At 54.4% G+C, this 12,060-nt stretch overlaps 1 protein-coding gene across 2 annotated transcripts in view; it reads right to left on the bottom strand.

The window, feature by feature from the left end:
- The window catches only part of IPO13 (importin 13), a 31,231-nt gene extending 19,177 nt beyond the window's left edge, over nt 1–12,054 (bottom strand). For both annotated transcript variants that reach the window (XM_015636582.1, XM_015636583.1), the window contains exons 1-2: nt 11,985–12,054; nt 1,944–2,680 (exon numbers count right to left, since the gene is read on the bottom strand). In XM_015636582.1, the coding sequence (XP_015492068.1) occupies nt 1,944–2,680; nt 11,985–12,050 (803 nt within the window). In that variant the 5' untranslated portion in view covers nt 12,051–12,054. The remainder of the gene's footprint in view (nt 1–1,943; nt 2,681–11,984) is intronic.
- Nucleotides 12,055–12,060: the final 6 nt, after the last annotated feature.

Genomic DNA, 12,060 nt, shown 5'->3' with positions numbered 1-12,060 from the left:
CTCTCATGGAGCAATGCACTAATAATCTCTGGAGAGGACCATGCCAGCAGCCTAGTGCCAAGAATGCTCTGAGCCTGCTGCCAAGGGCCCTGCAGAAACACAGGCAAGAGACCATGGAGGAAGAGAGCAGCTGAAAAGCAGCAGGGATCTCCCAGACTATCAAGATAAGAGAGGGAAAGGTCAGGAGACTCCCTGGAGGTTCTGGGAAAGAGCTGGATCCACTTTGGCTGAGTGACAGAGGGGTGGGACAGCTAGCACTAGGGGAAGCAGGAGGAAGAACACATTATAGTGGACACAAGAAACAAAAGGAGAGGAGAGCACCCACCAGGGCTGGGAAGCAGCTGACACCACACGCTGCCTGGCAGGGCATCCCGGTGACAATGCCACCACTGTCCCCACACCCGGGGCAGGAGCTGCACCAGGCTCACACACTGGGTAGCTTTTCAGGCCAGCTGCCTGCCCTGTCCTGGCCACTGCCCACATGCCTACAGACAGGAGGGTGCTCTGCATGGCTGATGATGCCTCCAGAAAGAAGGATGGAGAGCAAGTACTGAAGATTCTGTAAGGGAAAAGCCAGCATGGTAGGTCTGAATGGGGCCAAAAACTGCATGGTCAGCACAGAAACAGAGAGGAAACCCCGCTGTCAGTCACACTTCTCTCCACGATTCACTTTGAAAGCTCAACAGCAAATTCAGCCTTTTAATGCGATCAAAGAGCAGCACTGCAGGGCCAGGCTCCTGCACAAAGGTATGGAATCATGGCCAAGGGACTTCTGAGACTCAAGAGAAATGGAAAGCAGGAAGACCTAGTCCAACATTTCAGAACTACAGGTGACCTTCTCACACATTCTCAGTTTCTGCCCCAGACCTGCTACAAGGGTCTGAGCTGGTCCACAGCCTTTGCCAGGCACAAGAAAAAACGGTTTGTGGTCACCTTCTAAACACTAGCAAATGAGGCAACCCCTCCCCCCATCCAGCAACACATTAAAATCCTGATGGGTCCCTTTGTGCACTAGGATTTGCAGCCCACAGATGCAGCTCCTTGTCACTGAAAAGGACAGCCCCAGGCTGCCCTAGAGCTGGGGAACTTGCAGGCTGCCCCTGCCCTTAACCAAGGGGAGGACCAGGGCCCACAACTGCAGTGGCAGCATCATTCCCACCGCTGCAGAGGGTCGGAGCCTGCGTGATGTGCAGCGATGCACAGGGCATGCACAGTGGCAGCAGCTCAGCTCAGCCCTCAAGGAAACCCTCCTCTTCGGGGAAGGTTGCTAAGCAGCCAGGAAGGGATGTGGCCACGGGAACTGGAGATGTACTGTCCCTTCTGCAGGCATTGGTCCCAAGAGCTGACAGCAGGCTCAGGCAATGCAGCCAAGCAGACAAGCTCGGAGCCCCACAGCGCAGCCCCAGCAGGACCTGCTCAACTGCTCCCAGGGCAGCCATGGCCACAGACAAAGGATGAGTCCTTGGCTGGCACGAGCTGTTGGAGCCAAGAGGAAGGAAAAAAATGACAGATCTGGTTTCATTATCTCTGCATTGAATCAACTCCTTGGCAGGACCAGCAGCACAAGGCAGAGGAAGGTCTCTGAACTCCTGCTGGCAGGAGTCGGGCAGTTGCTCTCTGGTTGGCTGCTGCAGGATCTGACATGAGGAGCCAGAAGAACGCATCCTTGTCTGCCTCAGAGGCCAGTGTGGACATGGGCTGCAGCTGCCCAAGACTTCATGGTCCCTGCAAGTCAACCATCAGTGCAAAGCCTTCCAGGACCGACCATGAGAAACCAACAGCCTCCAACTGCTTTTGATAGTCTCCCACTTCCAAACCCTGACATCATTACCTTCAGAGCCAATGACAGCTAGAAAAAAGCCCGAGATTTTTCCTTCCCACCCTGTTTCCCCGCTGATGTCCAGGAGCACCAGCCTGCAGCACACAGGAGGGGCTGCCCTTACCTCTGGGCATCGGGCTGGGAAATGGCATTGACCACAGCCTCCACTGCTGTGTCAAAGAGCTCTGGGTCCTGCAGAGAGGTGAAAGCTGCCTGGATGAGGTTCTCGCAGTCCATCAGCGGGATCTCCAGCTGAACCCAGCTGGAGAAGCACTTCAGCACCTTCTGCTTGATGAAACCCGGGGAGTCCTGCTGCTGCAGCAGCTGCTCCAGCAAAGGGAAGACAGAGCCGCACTCTTGCGCCAGGACGCTGCGTACCTGGCCCTTGCGGTACTGTGGAAGGCGGCTGGTCTGAAACTCCTCGGGCAGCACCGTCAGCAGCTCCAGCAGCGCCAGGCACCGCGCCCGCCCGTCCACGTTGGAGTCCTCCGCCTGGAACATGCGCACCATGTCTGCCACGGCGCAGGGCCAGGCCTCTGGCATCATGCTGAGCGCCAGGGAGGCCAGCGCCACACACAGCCGGGTCAGCACGATCTTGGAGCCGCTGGCGAAGCGCGTGATGTGGGTGAAGAGCTGCGACTTGAGGCTCTCATATTGGTCAGCTGGGATGTCATTCCAGTAGCGGGAGATTTTAATGTGAAGAGCGCTGGCACCAAAGTACTGGATCTCAGGCACCTTGTCCATGTGGAGAAGCAGCCAGCTGAAGTGCCATGCCTGGGGGGACACCTGTGCTTGCATCAGCCATTTCTGAGCCAAGTTCTTGTTCTCGATGTTTGGGTCATAATACAGCTGATGGAGAGCCTGGAAGAGAGAGGGAAACACCCTAGAGCAGCTGAGAAACACCACTATGGCCTGTCCTGCCTGGGAAAGGCTTACCAGGAGCTCACTAGGATGGAGCCCAGTGCCCAGGCTGCCCTGCACAGCCAGCCTCCCTCCCCAGTGCAGCCTGTAGTAGCTGGCCTCCCTCTTCTCAGTCCCAGTGAAGCAAGAGTGATCTGGCAGCTGGAGAGGACCTGCAAAGAAACCTTCCCCTCCTCTCATGTTTCACTCTAGAAATGCCTTTTCCTTAGTCAGGTCTCATCCTCACCTTCACTCATGTTGAATCTGCCTGCTTCCCTGCTAATGTGCCATCACTGGGGTGGGCACAGGACCCTTCTTCCACATGTGGACTGTAAGGGACAAGTAAGTGCTGTAAGGGACAAGTGTAAGTGCTAACCAGCACTCCTGCCTTCCTCTCACACCTGCTCTCTGAAAGGTGCTGTGGTCCACAGCTTGAGTCCATGAGCCCATGGAATGCAAGAACCACTGCAGATCTTTGTTTGTCACGTTATGCAGAGTCCTGAAAACCCACAGTCACTAAGTTCAGGGATTAATCTCTCCATTAAGCCCCTTCAAAACATTCCCAAACCCACCCAGTTACAGGTGAGCCAAGAGAGCTGGCATCCAATCCTGCCTCTGCCACCACTTTCTGTGACAGTCCAGTGCTGCTTAGTGCATCTCTCCATATGGAGAAGTGAAACATCACTTACCTGCTCCTGCAGCTTTGTGAGATCTAGTTTCTGCTTTGCATAGTTCAGATCCACATGAACAGCTTCACACAGGCTACAAGGCTTTATTTGCAGAGGAATATTATACAGACATGAATTCCAACCTTAATTAGCTACTTATCCTGAGTGGGTACAGCCAGCAACCAGTGATGTCCTCATACAAGGAAGGGAATAACTACCCCTTGCCTGAACTCCATCTTCCCAGCAGTGAGGATTTCTGCCTGGCACAGCACGTTTCATTTCAAATTGCTGACTGCACACATCAGGAGCAAGGAAAATCCATGGCACCTGTCGGGCAATCAGGCACCCCTTACACCCCACCAACACATCAGAGGATGATCGCAGCAGGTGCAGAGGATTTTTTTTGTGTCCCCACCCTGGCTCCAGGTCTCAAATAGCCTCCCCCTCCCCCTCTAAAAAGCTCTATGTAATTCTTGTGGTTCTTGAACCAAGGAGAGGATTTAAACCCTATTTTTAAGCATGCAGAACTGGCAGCTTGGGGCACAGGAACAAGCTTCTCAAGCAAGTGCTTGTGCCTCCTGCTGCTTCCCAGTGTGAGACCTAAGAGAAGGACAATATGGCAGGAACTTTATAGAGTAGGCATTGCCTGGGCCATAATTTGAATCACCGCTGTTCAAGACTTTGTGACAGGGGAAAATGAGGATAACCTCTTTGTAAGAAAGAGGTTATGAAGTACGTCGTAGGAGACGGAGCCAGCCAACATGGGCTGCAGAGGAACAGTGTCTGACCCACTAAAACATGCATCCTGACACAGAAAAGGTTAACCCTACATAAGCAGGACATGGGAGAGAGAAATCTATCCTAAGAGAGCAAGACCACGAGCTCTCAGTAACTAGCCAAACCTTTGCTCTGTTCCCAGTTATCTTGGACTTGGATGCAGGAAGCATCACTCAGCTGCTGGGCCAAAGGTAAGCACTGTCATCCCTTCCAAGCAAAGCCACAATTTACTTCACTATAGAGCAGCAGCTGCAGATGTGCTAAAAGCTCAGCCACTCCTGGGGGTAGGAACCTGGCTCCTACCCCTGCTGTTGTGCTAAGGACTGAGTCATCCTGCAGCAGGGCTGAAGCTGGAGCTCCCATTACTGGCTCAGTCTCTTGCTCCCATCAGAGCTTGCTGCTTATTTGTCTTCCCAAATAAATCTCACTTGAGATTCCCAGAATGGTGACAGCCCACTCTTTCCCTTCCTTGCTTGCTGGGCACTGTCACAAGGTGAAACGAGCAGTGCCCTTCTGCATGCTCCCTAGTCCAGGATCTTTCCCCACCTCTTCCCAGCCCCTATTTTTGCACCTCCATGCACTTCCTAATGAATTAATTTCTTCTATTTTGAGTAGTGCTACTGCCCAGAAAACTGTGGGGAGAAGAAAATCCCTATGCACGATACATTACAAGGCACAATGTGTACACAGGAGCCCTAATCTCTAAACCTGCACAAGCTTCATAAAACACAGATCTCACCATGTCTGCAGGATGGACCTGGCCCAGGGTTGGGTTTCTGACCCACAAGCTCCCCATCTGCTCACCTGAGTTGGCCACAGAGCCACTGCACGCCAGTCTCACATGGAGGAAACTGCCAGGCAAAGCATGGCACTGTGCACACTCCAGGCACACCACAGTGAGTCCCAGGAGTAATGCACATGCAGGGCAAGACCTGCACAGCACCACAGGTGACTGGGACCATGGCAGGGCAGCAGAGCAAGGGTTGGCAAACACAGTCTGCCTGCTGGGAAGTAGCTGAGGGCTCATCCTCCACCTGGCTGGGGCTGCCAGTGCTGCTGGTTAAGGCCTGATCTTGCTAACAGGATCTGCTTCAATCCAGAAGCCTCTGGTGTTTCCATCCATCCAACAGAATGGAGAGGAGCAAGCAACCAGGAAAAGCCCGAAAGGAAGCTGAGGTGCAAGCAGATACCAATCCTGCACACACCTCCAGCACACACACATCCTGCTCACAATCCCATCAGAGACTCCAGCACTGGCTAGGCTAAAAAATCCCAGCTGCTGCTTTGTAACAAGGGCAAAGAGGGAGCACTATCATAGCAGCTCCCCTCAACACTTGTGCTGGGGAGATGTTACTACCCCTGCATTAAGAGGAACAGCAAGCAGTTGGGTTGCAAGACCCCTTTCCATGCAGGGCCAGCTTTCCAGATATATGGACAGCTCTTCCACCACCGCCACCAACCCAGCGCTTTGTCTGCACCCCTCATATTCTGCCCTGTGTGCAGTCCCCACAGTCACCAGTGAGCTCTCTGAGGCATCCACACCCAGCAACACCAGCTCAGAGCCCTGCTCCTCTTGCTCCTCCTGCAGGGAGTCTCTGGGGAGGTTTCCAGCAAAGGTCCCCAAGGACATGCTGGAGCCTCCACTGCTCAGCACCTCAGGGAGAGAATGTGAGTGGTGAGATGAAAAAGTCTACTAAGTACACAAAGAAATTCAGAGGATGGAAGCAAAGTTAATGCTGAAAGCTCATGCTACAAGCTGTTGGAAGTCAGAAGAATATTCTGGGAAAAAGCACGTGCTCACTATCTCAGCCCCCTTTTGCAAACACCCTGCCTGGGAGGGGACCAGTTGTGGTGGGTCTTGAAAAAAGCATGGCTGTTTCTGCCTGCATGCAGGACACCAGGTGGAAAGGAAAGGCAGCACATGCCCAACAACACACCCCATCCAGTACTCTACACAACGTGGGAGTCCCTTACAGAGGACCTCCAAGGCTGGGCATAAATACTGGCACCATCCTAACTAACCTCAAAGCAGCAGAAGCCCCTGGGAGCAGACTAGGCTCTCTCCCTGGCCTACCATGCACATCAGCTGAGTACCATCCTCTGCTGAGAGCACTGGGCAGGAGACTGCAAGACCCCATGCCTTGCAGAAGGGTACCTGAACACCCAGCATGCTCTTCCTCAGCAAGGAGACGCTGCCCTCATGCCAGACCAGGCACCAGCATCAGCTGCTGCTGGACTTTAGTCTGACCACTCTGGCCAGCACCCTGAAGCCCATCAGGAAGCACTGGAGATGACATGGGGAACTCATTAGTGCCAAGAAGGAGAAGCAGAAGGCATGAAATCGGGTGACATCTAACAGGGAGGCTTTGTGCATTCCAATTTGAACGGGTGGCTGACACCAGACCTGCTTTCTCTGCAATTAGACCTGTAATGTGAGAGCTGGTAAACAGCCCGGCTGTCAGCTATGCCCTTTGGCTGGGGAAGGAGCCTTCTCCAACATCAGCTCTGCTTGGCTGAAAAGAATTCAAGCTTGTTACAATGGCTCTTCCCTGCTCCAAAAAGCTGTGACCAAAGCCTGTCAGGCTTTAGTCACTGGAGCAACATCAGCCCCTCGAGTAACCTGTGCTGGTGCAGGGCAACCTGCCCAAAAGACACAGGTCAGAGATCCCATGCTGGTTCCTTTGTCAGAATGGGAGCAGTCCAAGGAGAGTTACAGCCAAGCAGAGGCACCTGATCTTAGGCTGCACTCAGGTAGTGCAAGAGAAGAGAATCTGCTACAAACCCAGAACCCCCAGCTCTCACCCTTCAGAGCTCCTGCAGGGAGCCCAGTGCCAGCAGGCTGTCTCCCTCACTGTGCTGCGTAAATACATTAACATGGGCTACCCTGCAGAGAGGTGCTGTGTCCATGCCATTATGGGGTGACACCATGAGCCCCAGATACACAGCTCTGACCCAGAGCAGGAGTGTGCTGCCTCCTGTTCTTGGGGGCTCCATGGGGAGACAGCTGCCCTCCAAGGGCCAGTCTGCTTGAGCACACAGAGCTGAGTGAGGTCTGCATCGCAGCTGGGGAAACAGAAAGCCGCAAAATACTCCTGCTCTGCTGTTCGTGGCGTGCCCAGAGCCACGGCACGGCGGGGGCAGTGGTGGCCACAGCCCCTTGGCAATCACCAGCCTCCTTCCAGCAGGACCCCTGGGATGTCTCCCGCTGTCCTTTCTACTTGAACGCACTCGCAGCGTCAGTGCTCCAGGCCTGCAGCAGCACAGCCATTACCCTGGCTCTGCCAAGCGAAGGGAACATCATCCCTGCCTCCCCCTGCCTGCAGCAGCTGGCCCCCCCGGCCCCAGTGGGGCAGGCTGAGCAGCCAGCACCCCGGGAAGGCGGCAGCCTGCCGAGGAGAGCAAATGGATGCAAAATAAAGCCGAGTGTGTGCCGCCAGGCATGCTGCTCCTGTTCATGGAACCACATTTTGCCAGCAGTCCAAAAGAAAAGGGTTTTTCTCCCCTCGCCTAATTAAAGATGCTGCCACTCTGAAGCCCCTCTTTGAGCCCAGCTTGCCTACACCAAATCTTTGGCTGTCTAGAAGAGTCTACAGCCCAGACAGAGCTCACCAGCTTTGGCATCCCTCTCACTGCCATCAGCCCTCTGCAGAGCATGGGGTGGTCCCCAGCAGGGACAGGGGCTGTGGGACACACGTGTGCTCCCAGCAGGAGAGGGCAGGGGCCTGAAAGAGCAAACGGTGAGCAGGACCAGAGAGAAACCCTGGAGATGCAAAGCCCAGGATGAGTTGCAAGGGTGAACCAAACACCCCTGTGTCCACTATCCCTGTTTCTACCCAACACTTCCATGATGGAGTACACAAGCAATTTGAGAGAGGAATTTCTGCTGAAGCCCAGGCACCAATCCCATCCATTCCTGCACCAAAACACATCAGAGCTGAGATGAGACTCCAGTGATGGCTCTTGTAGAGCTCAGACCAGCACTGGACAACAAGACTCTGCCCTCCCATCCCATCACCCCCACACCACAGGAAGGAGCCATGTGTTCAGCCAAGGCTGGCTCTGGCTGGAATCTGCTTCTGCAAGAACTATTTGCTTAAACATATAACAAGGTTATATATATAAAACTCCCTGCTTCCCTCAATTCTGCAAGAATCTCTCGTTCTAAGGCCCCCAGCTTACCATCCCCAGTGTGGCTGCCACATCTCACACATGGGAGATGCCTACAAGGACTAAGTGGTCAATCCAGTACCAGACAGAGGATGCCATTCCCTCACTCTCCAGTATCTGTAATTCTCTTGATCAGGTTTCTGGCGACAGGCAATAGCCTTCCGAAGAAACCAGATGCACTTGATTTCTCCTCCCCATCCTCGCAGGCAGGAGGCAGCCCCAGCAGCTGCCACATCCCCGAGGCTCAGCATCTCGGAGGAGCAGTGATCAAAGCCATCCCTCTCCCATTGCGGTAGGCTCCGGATGTCAGCTCCATGACACCCCGCCTACCCATCCTGCCGGAGAGACTCTGTGCATTCATCAGGCATCTCCAGAGAGGCACACGGCAATCTGGAAGGCCCAGAGATGCCAGACCGCTAATGTGCTAGGGAAAAGACGTCAGCGAATATTACAAACACCCCAGAGGATCAGAGGCAGGACAAGGGAGGAAAGACCTGGAAGGAATTAGACAAAAAAAGAGGGCGAGAGTCTGCACCTGGGAAATTCACAGAGGAACGGCACTGCCTTTTTTCTTATTTCAAAAAGGGCAATGCTACTGAAGCAGATTCAACTGCACTAAGAACATGTGAGCAGGGTCTCGCATTCTTCCTCTCCTGTCCAATACTGCAGTACTAAGTCCTGAGAGAAACCAAAACTGCAGGGCACAAGTCCTCCTTGTGCACTGGTCCTCTGAGATGGACAAAGCAGCCTGGACTAAACATCTGCAATCCATCTTCATCATCACCCAGCACCAGGCTGTCAGTCACACCAGGGACAGCTCCTGGGCACACAAAAGCACATGCAGGTCACAGACCAGATTGCACCACTTTGCTCAACTTTTCATTGCCTTTCTCACAGTCTGAAGCCCTTGGCTTTCCCAGCCTTCCAGTCCCTCCAACCCCTCCAAACACAGCAACAGAGCCCCACTCAGCAGCAGGTGCAGGGGCTCCCTGCAGAGCTGTTGGACTCCCAGCAGGTCCCCACAGTGTGGCCACACCAGCTGGCTCTAGCTGTGCTGAAGTCAGAGCAGCATCTAGGTCAGGCTCAGAAGAAAACAAAAAGCAGAGAAGCAGCCCTCAGCTAGGACTGGGGGATGCTGACACAGTAACCCTACCAAAACAGCTCAGCCCTAGTGCAACCCCGCTCTTTCCCTGTGCCATGGGAGAGCTCCCTGTAGAAAAACAGAGAAAAAAAAAATACAGGGAGCAATTTTCTGATGGTTCCTGAAGTGCAGCACCTGAACCTGGCACCTGTCCACAGGCTTTCAGACCTGTCAGCTGGCCCTGCCTCCAGCACCTGCACCCTCCTGCCTCCCTGAAACCACTGTTCACAGCTGGAGGGATCTCTCTCTGGCACTGATTATGCATAAACACAGCAACGATCCTCTCCAGCTACACAGGCACCCCAGAGCCCTGCAAAACTCCACTGCATAATAAACCACAGTAGAGGTACAAAAGGATTTTCCAGGGACAGAATCTTCTCCATGAAAACCATCAGAAGGGTGTAACAGGCACAGTCTTGTCAGTTACTGCCCTAGCTACAGCTGCCACATGATGACTTCCACTGCGGGGGACCTGGAAAGGCTTCAGCCCTCTAATTTAAGAGATAACCAGCTCCTCATACTGTTCCTAACCCCAGCACTTATCACTGACTGACTCAGAGTGGAGTCAAACTCCGACTTTAATCAGTATTCAGTATTATTAATAGAGCCATGCACAAAAACTGGCAGGTGGAAGAACCCAGGCCAGTAGAGGCATCACTCATCTGCCAGCATCACCTCTGACAAAGTGGCTCTACCCACCTACCTCCTCCCACCAACCCTGCTCCCAGCAAAGCCCATCTTTCCTTCACTTGGTAACCCACAGACCTTCCTGAAAAAGACTGACACAGGAAGGCTATGAGTTGCTGAACCTCTGTGTTTTTTTCTGATTCCACCCCATGCTTCTTCCCCTCTTCAGGGACTGCGCTGCTGCCCCCCACCAGCAGCTCAGAGTCCCACTGCAGTCCACAGCTGCACCTTCAGAGGACACTACTGAGATGGCAAAGCCTGCGGAGATCAGGAGAGGCAGAGGCAGGCTGGGGGAGGGGACATGAAGCATCCTAGAGGGCATCTCTGCCTCCTCCCAGGCACTGGGAGACTAAATCCCGAGCAGCTTGGCAAGGATGAGCTGCCTCACCCAGCCTGTGCCGGGTGCCCCCCACCCTGGCACTGCCCACCCTTCCCAAGGGCAAGTGTGCGCCTCATTGTTGGTGCAAACAAAGGAGTGGTTTGTGTCTGACGAAAAGAAAGGGAGTCAGAGGCAAAATCATCCAGCAGCCCTGGATATATGCAGATTAAGCTGCATAAGGTTGCATGAACATAGCATTTTCCAGACATCAGTTAATCCCCGGCTGTGCTCTGTCTCCATCTCCCTGGAAGAGGTGGGCTGTGTCTCACCTGCAGCCACAAAGGCAACCAGTGACAAACCTGATATCCCTGACCTGACATCTCCTGTGAGGCCAGGCAACCTACTCGGGAGGGATGGATGTGAAAAGCTTGGGGAAACGGCTTAGTGGTGGGCTTGGCAGGGCTGCACTAATCATTGGGCATGATGATCTGAGAGGTCTTTTCCAACCTAAATGTTTCCATGATTCTATGTGCCCACCAGCACGCCCATGAGTATTGCTTTGGCAAGGATCTAAGTCTATTCTTATAGAGGAAAAATGAGGACACTGGGATTCCCACTAACTGTCTGAGGACCAAGCTATGGATGTCTGTTGGATGTCTGGCTACAGGGTACGTAGAAGAGCGATGCACTTGATGTTTGCCCTTCAGGGATGCATCCTCTGCTGTCCTGCCCCCATTGCCTCCGAGGTGGCCAAGGGAAGGTTTCTGCTCAGCTGTCTTCCCAGGTGTTCTCACTGAGGTGCCCTGCTCAGTCTCTCTGATGAACCCCAGGTCACACATCAGCTGCTCAGGACTCATCCCAGCAGCAGTATGATGCCAGCAGGCCTTGGTTTGCTGTGGCCATTCCCTGGATCCCAGATTTCAGCAATCAGCCTCGCTCCTGTTGCCCTGCAGATACTTTGAAGGACCTTGAGCTTCAGCAGGAGAAAAGGGGCTGGATTCCTGGTCTAGAAAGGTTTAAGTGGGCTATCTGCCTGCTGAAGCCTTTTCCCAACCATAATACCCAATAATTCCCCGTACCTGGCAAAAGTTCCTTCCTTCCCTGCCTAATGGAGACACTGATAATGGGCTTCACATTGATGCAGCTGGTTCAGCAGCCAGCAGCAGACCCGTGGGCTCTCCCTGCCCAGCGCTGCAGCTGGCGACCTAGAGGACGCCAGTCAGAAACACACACAACCCCTCCCTTCTGCTCCCATTCCTGCCAAATCATTTTCCTTCCCCGGGCTGCCCCGGCGGCTCCCCCTCCAGCCCGGTGTCCCGGACCTCGGCAGCGGCAGAGCGGGCAGGCACAGGGGACGCCGCCCTCGCCGGGCCCGGCACCGCCGAGCAGGTGCCCCCCGCTCCCCGAGCCGCATCCCCCGCAGCACCGCGGCACCATCAGCATCCCCGAGCCGAGCCCCCCCCCAGCCCCGCCACGGCCAGGGGTGGGCCGGCGGGGTTCGCTCACCTTCTCCACGTTCTCCACGGTGAAGTCGAGGCCCTGCGGCGGCGGCGCCTCCGCCCTCCGCTCCATGGCTGCGGCG

Source organism: Parus major, chromosome 8 (assembly GCF_001522545.3).
Source record: "Parus major isolate Abel chromosome 8, Parus_major1.1, whole genome shotgun sequence".
Taxonomy (NCBI): Eukaryota; Metazoa; Chordata; class Aves; order Passeriformes; family Paridae; genus Parus; species Parus major.
The sequence above is the reverse complement of the archived record's forward strand: the minus strand, read 5'-3'. Positions and strand labels throughout refer to the sequence as shown.